Source organism: Hippocampus bargibanti, linkage group LG17 (genome assembly GCF_051943395.1).
Source record: "Hippocampus bargibanti isolate YZ-2025 linkage group LG17, ASM5194339v1, whole genome shotgun sequence".
Classification (NCBI taxonomy): domain Eukaryota; kingdom Metazoa; phylum Chordata; class Actinopteri; order Syngnathiformes; family Syngnathidae; genus Hippocampus; species Hippocampus bargibanti.
This window is the reverse complement of record NC_142750.1, coordinates 490870-509278: the sequence shown is the minus strand read 5'-3', so window position 1 is coordinate 509278 and position 18409 is coordinate 490870. Positions and strand designations below refer to the sequence as shown.

The window sequence follows — 18409 nt, the reverse complement described above, 5'->3', positions numbered from 1 at the left end:
TTGTTAAATAAATAGATAAATAACTAAATAAACAAATAAATAGAAAGATACAAAGATAAATAGCTAAATAAATAAATAGCCCCAAAAAATAAACACATAAACATCAATAGATAAATTAAATAAATAATTGAGTAGATCAATAAATAAAATGAATGAACAAATACATAGAGAAATAAATAAACACCTATAATATATATATATATATATCTATATATATATATATATATATTTAAAAAATCTATAAAAATAAAATATACAATAAATAGATAAATAAATACACCGTTAAATAAATAGATAAATAACTACCCAAATAAATAAATAGAAAGATAAATAGGTTAAAACAATAAATACATAAATATATCAATAAATATGGCTCTTTTCAAATCAGGTCATCATGTGTTGCTTTTTCGAGGTCACCGACTAACGGATACGAACAACAAAAGTGTGATCATCTGCAGGTCGAACCGAAGACCCCCAAAACCCGTCCCCCCTTTCTTTTTTCTTCTTCTTTTTTTTACTTTACTTGACTTGTGTTGATCATTTCTCTTTGCTGTCTGGCAACCCAGCTCTTCATACTTTCCATCCTCAGCCTGTCTGCTGCGTGTGTGTGCGTGTGTGTGCGTGTGTGTGTGTGTGTGTGTGTGTGTGTGTGTGTGTGTGTGTGTGTGTGTGTGTGTGTGTGTGTGTGTGTGTCTGCGTGTGTGTGTGTGTGTGTGGTTTTGTAGCTGAGGGGGAGGGGATGGGCTGTGATTCTCTTTTCTGGATGGGGAGGAGAGTAAGTGCAACAGCGAGCCATAAAGTGTGTTAAACATTCCTCCCTTTCTTCCGCACTGTAACTGTACTTGCTAACATTTCACCCCCCCCCCTCCTCTATTTTCTTCACCCTCAGCTTGTCTCCTCCCCCTTTTTCTTTTCTTTATATTAATAATAATAAGAATAATACATTTCATTTCTAAGCACCTTTCAAAACTCTCAAGGTCACTTTACAGTCACAGGATAAATGTTTCTGCGGGTGAGCAGCGGCAGCCACACGCGGCAGCGTTCACTCAACCCGGAAGTAACTCAAATAGATGGAAAGTTAGCTAGCTAACAGATAGCTAATAGCTAGCTAGCTATATAGATAGCTAGATAGCGATACAGCTATATAACTAACTGGAAGTAGCTCAAATTGATAGAATTTGAGCTACTTTCATAGCCTCAGAGTCTCTCTTCAACATTTTCAATGTACAGTAAAGTCTCATTATATCGATATTCAAGGGAGTCCGAAAAAATATCGATATAACCAGGACTATCGATATATCCGACCCTGTTTGCATGTAATTTTCTCCGTGCGTGCATAGAAATAGTATCGATATAACCGGGACTATCGATATATCCGATATCGTTATAACGAGACTTTACTGTATTTCAACTTACGACCATTTTGACTTACTTGGTCGGAACGGAACTCGGTCGTAAGTCGGATGTTTCCTGTATTTGGAAAGCTTTGATATATTTATTCTGTTTGGACAACTTTTTCCATTCACTTTTAGTTCGGTGCACGTTATACATCCAAGAAGTTAGAAAAGACACGATTATTCATTGGGGGTGCACCTTATACTCCAGTGCGCCTTATACGCCGGAAAATGCAGTGCAGTGATGCCCTGGCTTACCAACTTAATTGGTTCCCAGAAAGTGTGTGTAAGGCGAAAAGTGTGTATTCCAAACATCAATTTCCCATAGGGAACCATTAAAATGAGAATAATCCGTTCCCAGGTCCCCATAAAACATCAATTTCTACTAAATAAGGCCTTAAAACGACACAAAACATATCTTATTTTACGTATAATAAATGTGCTATTGGATTGTAATGTAAGAAATAAACTGGACTGTATAAGAAAGTCGTTTTATTGACCTTTGTCCATTATGATATATGATTATGATTAGAAGACATATGATTCTGTTCAAAATGAAGCAACACGGACATGTTTCTTGAATATTCAAACTGCAGCTAGAAATCAATCCTATGATTACTGCCTATAATGCATCGGGAGAAAGAATGACAGAGGACAGACGAGGAAGAGGGAGGAGGGAGGTGGTGCGGGAATGAGTCACTGCATGTGGACGTGGCTTCCCATCCATTCTCCTTCGCTTGATTCTTCAAGCATCCCTCCCTTTGGCTTCCAAAACCCTAAAAAGAGGCCTTCAATTATCCCCTTTTTCAGCGGCGAGAGAATGTAGGAAGAGCTTCGGTCCTCCTCCCCCAACCGTCAGCCCAGGAACATTTGTCTTATTTTTTTTTTTTCAACGTAGGGATGGAATTTGAGCGAATCCGAATCGAAACGAAGCTTTGCACTTCTGTTTTCATCATTTTTCCACTGCAGCCGTCGTCGTTCTTCCATTAAAACTGCTAAAATTGCCACATGGGTGGGGGGGGACCCCGTCATTACATCATCGCCCCCCCCCCCCCCCCCGAGGGGTCATACGCGAAGAACTGTAACGTGGCTCAACGTGCACGCGCTCGCTTGAAAATGTTGATGAACACGTTGACGCAAACAAGCTCAGCAGCAAGTTTGCCCCCCCCCCTTTTTATCTCCTTTTTTCCAGTAGCATAAACTTCAAACAGCCATTAACTTCCGTTCATAAAGTGCCCATTACACACACAAAACATGCACACACACACACGTTTACGGGTGAACCTCTTAAATGCAGTAATGAGCTAACAGCAGGTAGCCCCCCCCTCTTCTGTATGTGCATGTTTGTTTGTTTGTTTTCCATCCACACGCTCGTGCACGTTGGCAGTCGTGCTGTGTATGATGACAGTCAGGTGCGCCTTTGGCTTTTTACGACCGCAGCGGAAGTGCAACGTCAACAGTAGAGCGACATTAAAGCAAGTTCGACGCGACCGTTACGATCACGTAATGAATGTTACTGTCGTCCAACATGCTAGCATTCGATGCCTTCAAGTTGCGTACGTAAGATAAATACGGTGATACCTCAGCTCACGAACTTAATTGGTTCCCAGAAAGCGTGTACAGACTTCCAAACATTTATTTCCCATAAGAAACCGTCAAAATGAGAATAATCCGTTCCCAGGTCCCCATAAAAAATAAATTTCTACTAAATAAGCCTTAAAACTACACATAAATATACCTTATTTTATGTATAATAGATATGCTATTAATTGTGTTTATGCTATTAATGCTATAAATATGCTATTAATTGAGTTAATTGTGACGAGGGAAGAAGCTGTTGAAATGTCTGCTGGATCGGTAGTGCCTGCCTAAGGGGAGTCGCTGGAAAAGGTGGTGGCCAGGGTGCAGAGGGTCCTGTAGGATTTTCCACACCCTTGTTTGGATTCTTGCAGTGTGCAAGTCCACGAGAGTGGCCAAAGTGCTGCCAATGATTTTTTTTCACTGTCCGAACTGTCCCTTGAAGATCAGGGGACATCTGGATTTTTTTTGATTCCCCACTATGCACGTGTCGGGAATATTGGAGGAAAGCAGAGTACCCGGATAAAAGCCACAAAGGCATGCAAAGGCCAAAGTCAGAACGCTCCAGTCGGTCTCTTGACACTGCGCCAGAATTATTTGGACAACCACTTTGTTTGTTAATCATTTGAAATCAAATGGATCTAGCGTTGACGGTGAACAGATTTCATCAACGCCTGGCATTTCCTGGAAAAACTCTTCCTTCACCAGGAAGAAGATTGCCGTGTTTTGGTGTGACTTTCTTCAACGCCAAGCGCCGTAACGCTCGGCGTCCCCCATCCCATCCGAAGGTCGAATCGGGGAACGATGAGGTGGCACTTTACTCTCTTTCTTCTTCGGCCGCGTTCGTTTCTTCTCGAAAAGCAGATTGCATTCCACCCCACAACTCACCCGCCACCCCCCTAAAAAAAGGAACAGGCGGACACATGGAGAATATGGAGGAGGTATCTGCAGTGTGAGCGAGCACAAAGTGAGAGAGAGAGAGAGAGCGAGCAAGGGAGGGAGTGTCTTGGACTTGTTGGCCAGCTAAAGACTTTGCAACGTGTCTGCTTTCTTCTGGATCAGATGACCGCGTGTCTCCCTTCAGCTCATCTCACGGTGGCCTCGGGTTTTAAGACTAGACCCTCCCGAGAGGCTCTTGATATCCCCACCATCAGGTGTGCAAATCCCCCTTTTGCAGGACCACACCCCCAATCAAAACGTTCCCACTGAAAACGCCGATCTTGCCCTTTGAGACAATGGCAAAGGCCAGATGTACGTGAGCCCAAGTCTCACCCGGTCGCAGTTTCCGCAGTGATTGGACTCTGCGACTTCTGCAATCGTGTCACGTGAGCTTCAATCCTTTGAGTGCTAAGCAGAAATGGCAAAATCTGAATTTTGCTGCTCGTGATGATGAGAAATAAACACAACGGCAGCAATGAGCCAAGTGAAGGAATCACGGAGGCGGATTCCCAAAAACAGATTCTGACATCAAATACGGGCTTGACTCAAATCAATCACTTTTTTCCCCCACGGCGGCAGACTTCAGCCCGCTTCACACCATTGAAATGTCAAAAACTGGACGGACAAAGAGTGCTTGATGGTGAAGACGACTCTTGTCCTGGTCTAGGTCTTTATTCTGTCGGCCCGCACGGACATCCTCCTGCTGTTTGCGTCCGTCCCAAATGACAACTTGACAGTAAGTCAATAGGACGAGTTAGCGACGCGCAGGCCAGCGGAGGAGCTGGGAAAACCATATGGGGGGTGGTGGTCGGGGGGTGGGCGGTGGTCCGGGTGGCTTTCGCCTGGCCCACAGGTGGTCAAATCAATCGGCATCGTGGCAACTTTGACGAGACGTCAATCCCGAGCGGGAGGCAGTCCAGCACTGGAGTCTGTGACGGACGAGATCTTCCTCCAACCAACCGATGCTCTTCAAGATCAGGTTTCCTACCCCACTTTTGGCCCCCCTTCCTCCTTCTCCTCTTCCAAACGCTTCTGCTGTGGAATTATGGAAGGAGGGACCTTTTTTCCTTCCCTTTCTTTCTTGTCATCTGTTTTCCACCCCCCTTCTCCTTCCTTTGAGGGAGGGGTCGGTTGTCGTCTTGGCTAAAGGCGATCTCCAGCGAAAAAGGCTAACGAGGGTGCGTCCCAGTCCCAGCGCCTCCCAGTTGAGCCTCCCATATAAAAACCCCACTGGAAAGTTGGTGTAGGCAGTAGGGAGTTTTCTGCTGGGGTCAGGAGGACTGTGGAACAAGCGGACCCTACCCCCCAAACACCCGTGTATGAGTGGAGTGTAGCGGACGGACAGAGAAGACACCCCCCCAACTTTTTTCCTCTCAAAGAGTCTACATGTCTAGAGGCATCTAGAGATGTTCAGCTTTGTGGATTTGCGGCTGGCGCTGCTGCTCAGCGCCGCGGCGCTCCTGGTGAGGGCGCAGGGCGAGGACGACCGTAAGTCTCAGCGTTTTTTTTCGTGGAGCTTCTCAACGCCAGACCCCCACAACCCCCCCCCCCTTTCTGATTTGGCACAGTGGATATTTTCTCGGCATCTGGATGTAGACAAACGTTTCAGGGGAGGGTTTGCGTCATGCGACGGGCATCTCCAAAGAGGCCCCCCCCCTCTCTACTCCTAGCATTGGTCTCACCCCCACCCTAATGCACGCAAAGCAAGTCCCTGCAGGTTTCCCACCCCGGGCCTGATCCAGACTTAAAGTCTTGCGCGGTTCTCCAAATTCACATTTTGCGTATCGATTTGCAACCCGAAGAAGCGCACGCTCGGCCTTCAACGGGTTTCGTACCTTCACCCCAGTAAAAATGCAGGATTCTTCCTTAACCTGGCGGGTGAAGGACGGCGAGACCTGGAGAGGGGGGGAAGGCGGGTGGAAAAATAGAGAAGGGCGAATGAGCAGGTGTCGTCTTGTCTTCATTTTGTCCTCATTGCGCTCGCTGCGCAGCGGCTTGGAAAACATTTTCAGCGAAAAATTGTGAATTTGGTATATTGATCATTTTCTCTGTCATGCCCCCCCCCCCCGTTGCCCCCAACCCCACAAAAAAGCTCGTAAAATAAGAACAAAGGAGCATGAAAGTGTTTTTCCAGATGTGAATGGCGACGAAAGGCTCGTAAAACTTGCTGTCAAGAAAAAGGAAATTTTCCTCAGCTTCTACCGCCGCCTAGTGGCTGGCCTGCGCATTTGCATTTAACGCGCACATCTGGACGCCCAGTTTTCATTTCCCACCCCTGTCCCCTCCCCTTTTTTTCCTTTTCTGCATTTTTTCCCCTTTTTTGCGGCGCTCTAATTGCAAACACATGCAAAGTGGTTCCAGCAGCTGCTGCCAACACGCCCTTAGCCGCTCGGAGCTCGCCAATGTGGAATTCTGGGAAATAATAACCTGAATCATGTAACTTGATGTGGGTAAACGAGGCTATAGGGAGACGGTTGAATATTGTTGTTTTCCATGCCTTTAGGGTTAGAGTTAGGGTTAGGGTTAACCAGCCTAAAGCTAATCTAATCTAATTTAAGTTTCTTGGAGGGCAAAATCGATCAGTTTCACCATATGCAATCATCGCTCTTCAATTAGCTCAAATAATTGTCCAGAATTTTCTTCCCAAATTGCCATGACGACGACCCGACCAGTCAATTGTCGGATTAATCCGCGACGCTAGTGTTTTCTTCCCCGTGCGTTCTGTGACCTTGACCCTCTGTTGCCCCCCGCAGGCACGGGTGGAAGTTGCACCCTTGACGGCCAGGTGTTTGCGGACCGTGACGTATGGAAACCGGAACCATGCCAGATCTGCGTGTGCGACAGCGGCACCGTCATGTGCGACGAGGTCATCTGCGAGGACACGACCGACTGCCCCAACCCCGTCATCCCCCATGACGAGTGCTGCCCCATCTGCCCCGACGACGGTACTGACCATTTCCTTTCCAACAACACCAAATAGCTGACACGGTTGCGTCAAAACGGCGACGGTTGCATGTCAAGCCATGATTGAAAAACGGAAATCTGCCAGCGAACAAACGAATTGACGTCAGTCTTTACTGACCAAGTCCAACTAACCAAGGCGTCCGTCCGTCTCTTCTTCTGTTCACAGGCTACCAGGGTCAATCTCAAGTGGAGGTAAATATGACACGTCTGTGATTATTTGTTCCACGCGATCAATCAAGCCGTTTTATATTAATTAGCTAATTAATCGCATGATTTATCAAATAAGTTGTAGCATCTGCTAATTTATTTTTTGTCCCTCCTCCTGCTCAAGGGACCCAAGGGAGACCGTGGACCCAAGGGAGAGAGAGTAAGTCCATACTTTTGTCCACCTGTGAGCTCTCCTTTTAGTCTCGTATGCATGCTAGCTAGCTAGTTAGCATGAGAACTGAAAATGTGTTCCCGCTTGGCAATGAAGATCCCACCGAGTTCCATTCAAATGTGGTCTTAAGCCGGATAGAAGTCACCATGTGGAAATATCAAAGCCATCTTGTCAAGGACGGCGGCCATTTTCCGCTAAAATTGTTCGTGCGGACGTTGAAGGAAACCGCAAACCGCCGACCTGAAGTCTGTCCGTCTTTGAAAAGACAAACATTTTGTCCTAAATCAGCAGGAGACAAAATGAGCCAGTCCCACCAATGGTCTTTCAGCTTCCTAGAAAATGGCCGTCAACTAGATTCCATTTATTGATTGATTTATTTACGACAATGCCGATTCACGTCGGTCGCAAGCATTGTGGTTTCATTGATCGTAAACTGTGATTTGCCCTCAGTTGGGCGCCATGATCCAAACGTTTGATTAGCATTTCCAGAGTCCACGTATTGAGCCATTGGAGATTGATAATCATTCCAAATATGTCAAAGTGTCTTGTCCGAGTTCTGCTTTCCTAAAGTCACATGACTGTTGTCATGTGACCGTAGGCCATCCTTCAAATCGCTCATACCATTGATGTAAAGTCAGCTCAATGGTTTGGACTTTGTGATCAGGACTTTGAAGGCCTTCCATTTTCTCCCTACCCACCTTTTCGCAGGGTCCCGTCGGTCCCGCTGGTAACGATGGTATCCCCGGCCAGCCCGGTCTGCCTGGACCTCCCGGTCCCCCCGGACCCCCCGGCCTCGGTGGAGTAAGTCCAGAGTTTTTCTTCAACTATTCTTTCGTTCTCCTTGTTTTTCAACGTTATGTCATTTCGTTTCGAGTGGACGACGAATGGACTTCTTGCGACAATCGCTTTCCAAATAGTACAGTCGAGTGTCAGCGCTAATTTCTCGATTTGCACTCGACATTGCAAAATAGTAGCTACTATAGTAGTAGTCTCCCAACATTCAGCTACTTTCAATGATTATTCTGCATGAATGTTGCGTAGCTAACTGCTAACAACGTCCTGCAACAATAGTTAACCCCCACCAAGCACAGACCAAGCACTTTTTTACCCGTTGGAACTAATGGGCAAGTTCTGCCATTGGGTTAAAGGTTTCTAACGCGGGTGTACGGCTTTTTTTCCTTGCAGAACTTCTCCCCTCAGATGTCTGGCGGCTATGGAGATAAGTCTCCAGTCGCGCCCATCCCCGGACCCATGGCAAGTTTATTTATTTGGCACACGCACACCAATGCTTTGGATACCAATTTTTTCTTGAATACGCTGACTTAACTTTCTGGCTGGCCTTTGACAGGGCCCAATGGGACCTCGTGGAGCCCCCGGACCTCCCGGTTCAAGCGTAAGTCCAAAACTTCTACGCTTTCTCGAGCTCACGACTAACACAGAGATGACAAAATGACATTGCCTGAAGTGGCGACTCCGTAATGAGGTTCTGAAAGTGCCTTCAATCCCGCATGATGTCTTGTGCGCAGGGCCCTCAGGGATTCACCGGTCCCCCTGGCGAGTCTGGAGAGGCCGGACCTGCCGTGAGTACCTCAAATGCAGCAACTTTGCGACCGTGAACTTGTTTTGATCTGGGATGATTGACCCTCGCAGGGCCCCATGGGACCCCGTGGCCCCGCTGGTCCTTCCGGCAAGAACGGAGAAGATGTAAGTAGACCGAATCTCACCTCGCTCCCCACTTGGCCTCATCGCGCGTGGCTTCAGCTGTCCTCCGTTTCTTCCAACACCAGGGCGAATCCGGCAAACCAGGTCGTTCCGGTGAGCGCGGACCTCCCGGTGCTCAGGTGAGTGAACCGTCGCGCCTCACCTTCACGCCGCCAAAGAGAAGAGCGTGAAGACAACTCTCGCCATTGGTTTTGTGCCTCAGGGAGCTCGTGGTTTCCCAGGAACCCCCGGACTGCCCGGTATCAAGGGACACAGAGTGAGTAGAAGAGCAACAAGACCGCTGCCAACCAGGCCGAGTGCCACCTTTGCCTCCGCTTGACTTGTGAACCGCCGTTCCTCCTCAGGGATTCAGCGGTCTGGATGGTGCCAAGGGAGACTCTGGCCCTGCTGGACCCAAGGTAACTAATCACCATTCCGATTGTCCGAACGCCCCCCTCGATCATATTTTGGACACATTCCACTCGAACAGTCGACCAAATGTGTGAATCCACCTACACGAAGTATTTTGGTGTTTGGAATCACTGAGTAAGATAATCTGGCGATGATGGTGGTTGATCTTTGAGCTTTGAAGAACTGACACCAGTAACGGTGTCCGGTTGCCCTCATAATATCACGCGTAGCAATGAAGGCACCGGATCCGACAAACCCAAATTGGGGGAGTACAATTTGAGTCCTTGATAGATTTTGCATATGGAACTGCTAAGGAAGAAGCCGTGACAGCGACGGCAATGCCAAAGTATTGCTCAAAGTAGCCGTGTTGATGCTCAATATGGTTCCTGCGAGGGACCAGCGGCGTCTCTCTTACCACTCCATTCGAAGGCCATTCGGTTTTCTTCAGTTGCGCACCAGCTTCATGTTATCACGCTGTCTCAAGCATCGTCTTAACTCCCTGCGTTTGTGTTCAGGGAGAGACCGGAGCCTCTGGTGAGAACGGAACTCCCGGTGCTATGGTGGGTAAAACGAGTTCCCCGATATATCGGATTCCCTTCCGCACTGTACGCTCTGAATCCGAATGTCGTCCGTTTTCAGGGACCCCGTGGTCTGCCTGGCGAGAGAGGACGTGCTGGCCCCGCTGGATCTGCTGTGAGTCTGCGCGGTTCTTTTTTTTTTGGTTGATCGTAGCTTTCGATTGAAGCTGAATTGGCTTTTTATTGTGACACAGGGTGCTAGAGGAAACGATGGTGCTGCCGGTGCTGCCGGACCTCCCGTAAGTGTCCATTTTCAAGCAGGTTCTCTCTGAACTTGATTGTTTATCCCACGTTTGTCTGTATATGTTGAATGTATTTTTTTTTTTTGTTAGGGTCCCGCTGGCCCCGCTGGACCTCCTGGATTCCCCGGTGGCCCCGGAGCCAAGGTAAAAACACAATTATTTGATTTGTTTTCATGACATTCTTTGAGGAGAAGTGGTTTGTAGCCCTCGGGGACTTACGGAGCAAGGCGACCGCTGGTTGCTTAGCGGTTTTGGATTTGGGTAAGGAGACGTGATGACAATCTTGGATATGAGTGACAGATCCAAATGCAAGCATTAGCGTTTTAGCTGTAAAAACGGGAGCTAGCTGTCGCCGTTGTGTATATTAGCATACTCTGGACAAAGCTGATTTTATCTTCAATTCAGTCTTGTTTCGTTGCGACCTATTTTTAGCTTGTTATTTCATCACAAAACTCACTTTTCAGGGTGAGGTTGGAGCTCAAGGTGCTCGTGGACCCGAGGGACCCTCTGGTGCCCGCGGTGAGGCCGGTAACCCTGGACCCGCTGGTATTGCTGGACCTTCTGTAAGTATCAGAAAGAAAACACGTACATTTCCTCATGAAACTAGGACCTGTACAGACCTGGTCACTGAAAAGCGTGTTTTTTCCCCATCAGGGTAACCCCGGTGCTGATGGAGCTGCTGGAGTTAAGGGACTTCCCGTAAGTGCAAGATGCCTGGAAAGTTAAACCGGCGAGGCATTGAGAGTTGAGATGAACGAGTTTGCTGCCCCCCGCAGGGCGCTGCTGGAGTTGCCGGAGCTCCCGGCTTCCCCGGACCTCGTGGACCCCCAGGACCCCAAGGTGCTGCTGGTGCCCCTGGACCCAAGGGCAACACTGTGAGTAAAGCTCTTTCATTGCAAATTAGCTCCGTTCTGTATCTGGACCACAGACAGAATCGGATTCAGGACTCCTGATGAGTTTTTGGTCTCCTTTGCTTATGTTTACTTCTTTGTTTGTTTCAGGGTGAGGCTGGTGCCACTGGATCCAAGGGAGAGCCCGGTGCCAAGGGAGATGCTGTAAGTTCACCGCCATCGACTTACCCGCGTTTCAAGTACAACCAGGTAACGCTCATCACGCTTTTGTATCATGCAGGGCGCCCCAGGAGTTCAAGGACCTTCCGGACCTTCTGGTGAGGAGGGCAAGAGGGGAGCCAGAGGAGAGCCCGGTCCCGTTGGAGCTCGTGGAGTTCCTGGCGAGCGTGTAAGCACCCTAGCATAAAAACACCACATCACGATTTGAGTCGAGTGAACTTCATGGACCTAAGTGAGCTTTGTTGGATTTCCTCCACAGGGTGCCACTGGCGGTCGTGGTTTCCCTGGTGCTGATGGCGCTTCTGGACCCAAAGTGAGTGCATGGTTTTGACTCACTGGTGTCAATGACCTGTAGGTTTCTTGTCTCTTGAAAGTCATCAAATATTTGTGGTACCCCTATTGCCCAATCTTAGGGCGCCACCGGTGAGCGCGGTGCCCCTGGTGTCGCTGGAGCTAAAGGTGCTACTGGCGAGCCTGGTCGTACTGGTGAGGCCGGTTTGCCTGGAGCTAAGGTCAGATTTTGCCTCTCGTCATTTTCTATGCACACGTGTCCAGATGGTCCTCTGAACGCTCGTCTTTGACCTCTAGGGTATGACTGGCAGCCCCGGCAGCCCCGGACCCGATGGCAAGATGGGAGCTAACGTAAGTACGAACGTTAAAGCCCTCGTGTTTTGGAAACAAAGCACCAAGAGCTAACAATAGTGTTTCATTAGGGTGCCCCTGGACAAGATGGCCGCCCCGGACCCCCTGGTGCTGTTGGTGCCAGAGGCCAGCCTGGTGTCATGGGATTCCCCGGACCCAAGGGAGCCGCTGTAAGTGGCGAGTCTCGAGCTACGACGCACATTTGATCAGATCCACAGTTATCCGGATCAGTGTCGAGAGGCTGCTTACCCCCCCCCCCCCCCTTCCAACCCAACTTATTTTTAGGGTGATGCTGGAAAGTCCGGTGAGAGAGGAGTGATGGGACCTACCGGCCCAGTTGTAAGTTCTCAGAGATACTCTCTTCGGTCCTTAGAAGCAAGCTTGCCAGACAGCCCAAATTAAATATTTGTGGTTCTTTAGGGTGCCCCAGGAAAAGATGGTGAAGTTGGTGCTCAAGGACCTGCTGGACCCAACGTAAGTAGAGGAACACATGAACCCCAAAGTCCACCGACTCCATCTTTTTCCATCCTCACATTCATTCCTTTGGTCTTCTTAGGGACCAGCTGGTGAGAGAGGTGAGCAGGGACCTGCTGGACCCCCAGGATTCCAGGGACTCCCAGGACCCCAAGGTGCCGTCGGTGAGACTGGCAAGTCCGGAGAGCAGGTGCAAAATGAATTCAATTCCACTTCTTTTAAACAAAAACTACATTCTTCTGTCATGAACTAACTTTTGGTTTTCTGGAATTTAGGGTGTTCCCGGAGAGGCTGGAGCCACAGGACCCGCTGGCGCTAGAGTAAGTCAAAATCACCTTTACCTGATAAGACTGAGATGTTTGATCTGTAAAACTATCAGGCTGCTGATTTTAGACTCTGTTAGCCGACAGTTGCCTTTAGAATTCAATAGTCTGCGTTATATTTAGCTCCAGGGGATCCCGCCTTAAGTTTGTGCTGCCTCTCTGATTCAGGGTGACAGAGGTTTCCCCGGTGAGCGTGGAGCCCCTGGTGCCATCGGACCTGCCGGGGCCCGCGGATCTCCTGGATCTGCTGGAAACGAGGGTGCTAAGGTAATTTGGGCAGAAACCAAACAAAAAAAACTGATGTTTGATGCGAGTTAGTCCTCCATCTGATTGTGTCATTTGGTTTTTACTTCAGGGAGATGCCGGAGCACCCGGTACTCCCGGAGCTCAGGGACCACCTGGACTGCAAGGAATGCCCGGTGAGCGCGGTGCCGCTGGTCTTCCAGGACTGAGAGGAGATAGAGTGAGTTGTCACACCAACGTCAAATCAGATTCCAGCTCCCCTCGGATCAAGTTCTTATTCGTTCTCCATCGTTTCTGCCCTCTCCAGGGAGAGCAAGGAGCCAAGGGTGGTGATGGAGCACCTGGCAAAGACGGTCCTCGTGGTATGGGTGGTGCTATTGGACTTCCCGGACCCGCTGGAGCCACCGGAGACAAGGGAGAGTCTGGACCCGCTGGACCTGTCGGACCTGCTGGAGCCCGTGGTGCCCCGGTAAGTTATACTCTCTCTGTCTGAAACACTACAGACTCAAGTCCAAGTCTCCCTTTGATATCATCATTGATGCACAAGACATCAATGCTAATCAATGCTTGTAGCATTAGCATCAGTGTCTTATTCAGGTACCTCTGTCATCTTCTTCTCAAGTTCTGCAATTTTCTCCTCCCTCATAGGGTGAGCGTGGAGAGAGCGGACCCCCCGGACCTGCTGGATTTGCTGGACCTCCTGTAAGCCCATAAACGCTTGAGCTCCATTCGCAGGCCCTTTCCGGTTGTTTGGATCACTCCAACCTTTTTCTCATCACCACCGTTTAGGGTGCCGATGGTCTTGTTGGTGCTAAGGGAGAGGCTGGTAACAATGGAGCTAAGGGTGATGCTGGTCTTCCTGGTCCCGCTGGACCCACTGGTGCTCCCGGACCCCAGGTTTGTCAGCCCAAATCATCAGTTGCTATTGTATAATGTGTCCGTTGTTAGCTTTCCAACACCGATCAACTCTGAGTTTTGTTCATTCAGGGTCCCGTTGGCAACACTGGCCCCAAGGGAGCTCGCGGAGCTGCTGGACCTCCTGTGAGTTAGAACAGTTCTGAGGCCACTCTCACATGGCATTCACATTTATACGCAGTCTTCTCATTGACCTTGTGCCTTCTCACCAAGGGTGCTACCGGTTTCCCCGGTGCTGCTGGCAGAGTTGGACCACCCGGCCCCTCTGTAAGTCCATTTTGAATCTTAGAATAACAACTTGTGCGATGCGCAGAGCCGTGAGAAGAATTGTGTTCTGCTTCTTTTGGAAAGGGTGTCGCTGGACCCCCCGGACCTTCCGGACCCGGTGGAAAGGAAGGACCCAAAGGAAACCGTGGTGACACCGGACCTGCCGGTCGCGCTGGTGAGGTTGGAGCCGCTGGAGCCCCTGGACCTTCTGGTGAGAAGGGTAGCCCTGGTGCTGATGGTGCCCCTGTAAGTGATTTCCACTTTTGCGTAAATCCTACGCACATAAAAGCGCAGCGGAAATAAGTCTCCATGCTTAATTTTGAAATAGCGTCCATGTTCTGGTGGTCTGCCTAACACTTTTCCTCTGCAATCACCTCCCCCAGGGTAGTGCTGGTATTCCCGGACCTCAAGGTATCAGCGGACAACGTGGTATTGTCGGTCTGTCTGGAATGAGAGGCGAGAGAGGTTTCCCTGGTCTGCCCGGACCTACTGTAAGTTCATACGAGGACTTTGTCCCGGCGTTATCCAGACCTTATTTGAGCACCCCGTGAGGTGGACTCAGGCTATCGCAACTCATCGCCCGCCCACAGGGAGAGCCCGGAAAGCAGGGACCTGCTGGCCCCGGCGGTGAGCGCGGACCTCCTGGACCCATGGGACCCCCCGGACTGGCTGGACCCGCTGGAGAGACCGGACGTGAGGTATGACAAGAAAGCGGCTCCTCTGTCATCCATCAATCTCCTGTTGTGGGTGTCCTTTGACTGCATCAAACGGTTTGGGGTTTCTCTTTCAGGGTGCCCCTGGTAATGAGGGATCTGCTGGCCGTGATGGACCTGCTGGACCTAAGGTGAGCGCAATGCTGATTATTCAAGGTTCAGGGACATTTTGTTGTCCCATTTTGCGTTCGTTTGATTAGAAATGTGTCGAACAGTGAATGAGATATTCCCTTTCTCCCTTTCTGAAAGCCTTTCTGAAAGAAATCAGAAAGGCGTCGATGCTAATACTAGCGACTGGCGAAGGTTCTGCTTCAAGAACACCTCATTTCTTTTGTAACTGAGATGATCTTGTGGAACAAATTTAGGGAGACCGTGGAGAGTCTGGCCCTGCTGGAGTTCCTGGTGCCCCCGGACCCCCCGGTGCCCCCGGACCCGTTGGACCTGCTGGAAAGAATGGCGACCGTGGAGAGACTGTGAGTGCACTGCGGATTTTCCAAATCTCAACTTAGGTTCATGAACTACCGTTTCTGCCGACTGAAGTTTTAAGAGGTGAACATTGGCCATGCGGCACCACACGCCTCATTGATTCGGTTGTGTTCCAGGGAGCTGCTGGACCCGCTGGTCCCTCTGGCCCTGCTGGACCTCGCGGCCCCGCTGTAAGTAACGCCACAAGCACCAGCAACACAGCTCTGCAACGGCCACAGATCAGGTCAATGGTCTCCTCTCCACCTAGGGAGCCGTTGGACTTCGTGGAGACAAGGGAGAGAGCGGCGAGGCTGGCGAGAGAGGCATGAAGGGACACAGAGGATTCACTGGCATGCAGGGAGCTCCCGGACCTGCCGTATGTTACTCAACGCTCTGGAACAGACACACGTGTTTTGACTGTAAGGTTGGAAAATAACCCCGGTTTGGTTGCTACTAGGGTCACGTTGGAGAGGCAGGACCTGCTGGTGTTGCTGGACCCGCTGGACCTAGAGTGAGTTCATACACCAAAGGGACTTTGTTTTGGGGTCTTCTTTCTTCTTTCTGGGAATTTCACTTACCCACCGTCCCCTCTCCCTCTCAGGGACCTTCTGGAGCTGCCGGTTCTCCCGGTAAGGATGGTATGACTGGCCTGCCTGGTCCCTCTGGACCTCCTGGACCCCGTGGACGCTCTGGAGAGATGGGACCTTCTGTAAGACTGGCTTCACTTTGTGATCTATTGTGATCACCGGCCAAATTGTGTTAACGCCGTATTCCCTCGTTTTGCTCTTTAGGGTCCTCCCGGACCCCCCGGACCCCCTGGAGCACCAGGCGCCTCTGGCGGCGGATTTGACCTCGGATTCATTTCCCAACCCCAGGAGAAGGGTCCCGATCCTTTCCGCATGTACCGCGCTGATGACGCTAACGTTCTGCGCGACCGCGACCTGGAGGTGGACAGCACTCTGAAGACCCTGAGCCAGCAGATCGAGCAGATCCGCAGCCCAGACGGAAGTCGCAAGAACCCCGCCAGAACCTGCCGTGACCTGAAGATGTGCCACCCCGACTGGAAGAGCGGTGAGTCGTTTGGACGCTTACTTGCGCCGGTAGCGGACCACGAAGTCTTAGACCCACTCAGACGAGAATGGGCGATGCCGCTTTTGAAATGCAAGATGGTTTTCTGATCGTTTGCGCCCGTCCGTCTTCAGGCGAGTACTGGATTGACCCTGACCAGGGCTGCAACCAGGATGCCATCAAGGTCTTCTGCAACATGGAGACCGGAGAGTCCTGCGTGTCCCCCACTCAGCGTGAGGTCGCCATGAAGAACTGGTACATCAGCAAGAACATCAAGGAGAAGAAGCACGTCTGGTTCGGCGAGGCCATGAACGAGGGCTTCCAGGTAAAGGCGCTCAATCCCCAACAAATTTAGTCTTCTCGAACGTTTGATCGGACCATGTACCAAGCCCTCTTCTGCACTTTGCTTCCCCCTGAAGTTCGAGTACGGTAGCGAGGGCTCTCTGCCAGAAGACGTCAACATCCAGATGACCTTCCTGCGTCTCATGTCGACCGAGGCTTCCCAGAACATCACATACCACTGCAAGAACAGCATCTCCTACATGGATGCCGCTACCGGAAACCTGAAGAAGGCCCTGGTCCTTCAGGGTTCCAACGAGATCGAGATCAGAGCCGAGGGCAACAGCCGCTTCACCTACAGCGTCCTGGAGGACGGTTGCACGGTGAGGCTATTTTCTTGGATCCCCGTTGGCTCACTTTGGTCGAACCCGCCGCTCATCCCTGACTCTGATTAACCCCCCCGCCCCCCTTTGTTTGTCTCCTCGCAGTCACACACCGGTACGTGGGGCAAGACAGTCATCGAGTACAAGACATCGAAAACATCTCGCCTGCCCATCATTGACATCGCTCCTATGGATGTTGGTGCTCCAGACCAAGAGTTTGGCCTTGAAGTTGGACCTGTCTGTTTCTTGTAAAAAGAGAAATCTGGACTTGAAAATTTTGTGGTGCGTGCGTGAGTGTGTTTTATTTTTTTCCCAGCAACCATCCCTCTGAATAAAAAAAAAAGAAAAAGCCACTTAAATATTATTATTTTTTGCTGATCTGGCCCGGTTTTTCCCTGTCATCCAATCCGACCACGTTTCCGATGGTCTACCATGCCAAAAACCTGCACTTCAACAAAGATGGCGGCGACGCTCGCATCGTCGCATTTGGGACCACTACTTTTATTTTTGGTTTGTTTGTTTCTGACTCTGTTTTTGTCTCGTTTTTACCATCACCAACACCAAGGATCCCAATCCAGAAGATTTTCACTGGCAACAAGAAAATAATATATGCTTCCTTCAAATTGATTCCGCCCAGCCCCGCCCCTTCATGCCCCGCCCCCTCTTCAAGCAAGCCAATCCAGGCTTCTCTGGAGTTGATAGAAACAATACAGGTGACTTTTGTATTTTTATACAACCGCCCTGCGGTGAGAGGAAAAAAAAAAGGACAGACCCGACCCGGCAACCTTTGTACCACATTTCAGGTGTTGATGAATAAACGGTGAAAGTGACAGCCATCTTGGTCTCTGTTGTGATGCCGGGCCGCTACCCAACTGACGCCTAAAAAGTCCCACCGTGTATAGTGAGGCGTTTTTGACACGAAAAAATGACCATGTGTAGTAAGGCGTTTATGGGTGAAAAAAAATGACCACGGAGAGTAAGGCGTTTTCAGCACGAAAAAAATCGACCATGTATAGGAAGGCGTTTTAAGCCGGAAAAAAACTACCATGCATGTATAGTAAGGCGTTTCTTGGTGAAAAAAAACAGCATGTTTAGTAAGGCGTTTTTAGCTGAAAAAAAAACAGCATGTATAGTAAGGTGTTTTTAGCCCAAAAATACGACCATGTATAGTAAGGCGTTTTTAGCAGCAAAAAAAAATATGTATAGTAAGGTATTTTTGACCCAAAAAAATGATCATATATAGTAAGGCGCTTTTATCACGAAAAAAACAACCATGACTAGACACTTTTAACCCCCCAAAAAACGCACAAAAAGCGAGCCACCCACATCGAAAGAAATCAGCACGAATGCCACAAGATTTGTACCTATTTTGTGTATGTCA

At 49.5% G+C, this 18409-nt stretch overlaps 1 protein-coding gene across 1 annotated transcript; it reads left to right on the top strand.

Moving 5' to 3' along the window:
* The first annotated feature begins 5166 nt into the window (after positions 1-5166).
* On the top strand, positions 5167-17858 carry LOC148885058 (uncharacterized). Its single transcript, XM_089019421.1, has 49 exons — positions 5167-5399; positions 6665-6856; positions 7042-7067; positions 7207-7242; positions 7963-8055; positions 8440-8508; positions 8603-8647; positions 8781-8834; positions 8905-8958; positions 9042-9095; positions 9179-9232; positions 9321-9374; positions 9882-9926; positions 10006-10059; positions 10139-10183; positions 10277-10330; positions 10651-10749; positions 10841-10885; positions 10963-11061; positions 11188-11241; positions 11318-11425; positions 11516-11569; positions 11670-11768; positions 11845-11898; positions 11970-12068; positions 12184-12237; positions 12319-12372; positions 12455-12562; positions 12648-12692; positions 12864-12962; positions 13051-13158; positions 13246-13407; positions 13587-13640; positions 13728-13835; positions 13926-13979; positions 14067-14120; positions 14205-14366; positions 14504-14611; positions 14711-14818; positions 14911-14964; positions 15199-15306; positions 15436-15489; positions 15567-15674; positions 15756-15809; positions 15900-16007; positions 16090-16369; positions 16501-16691; positions 16786-17028; positions 17134-17858. Exons 1-49 carry the CDS (start codon positions 5318-5320, stop codon positions 17278-17280), a joined length of 4347 nt encoding a protein of 1448 aa, XP_088875547.1. The 5' UTR covers positions 5167-5317; the 3' UTR covers positions 17281-17858.
* The last annotated feature ends 551 nt before the right edge of the window (positions 17859-18409 follow it).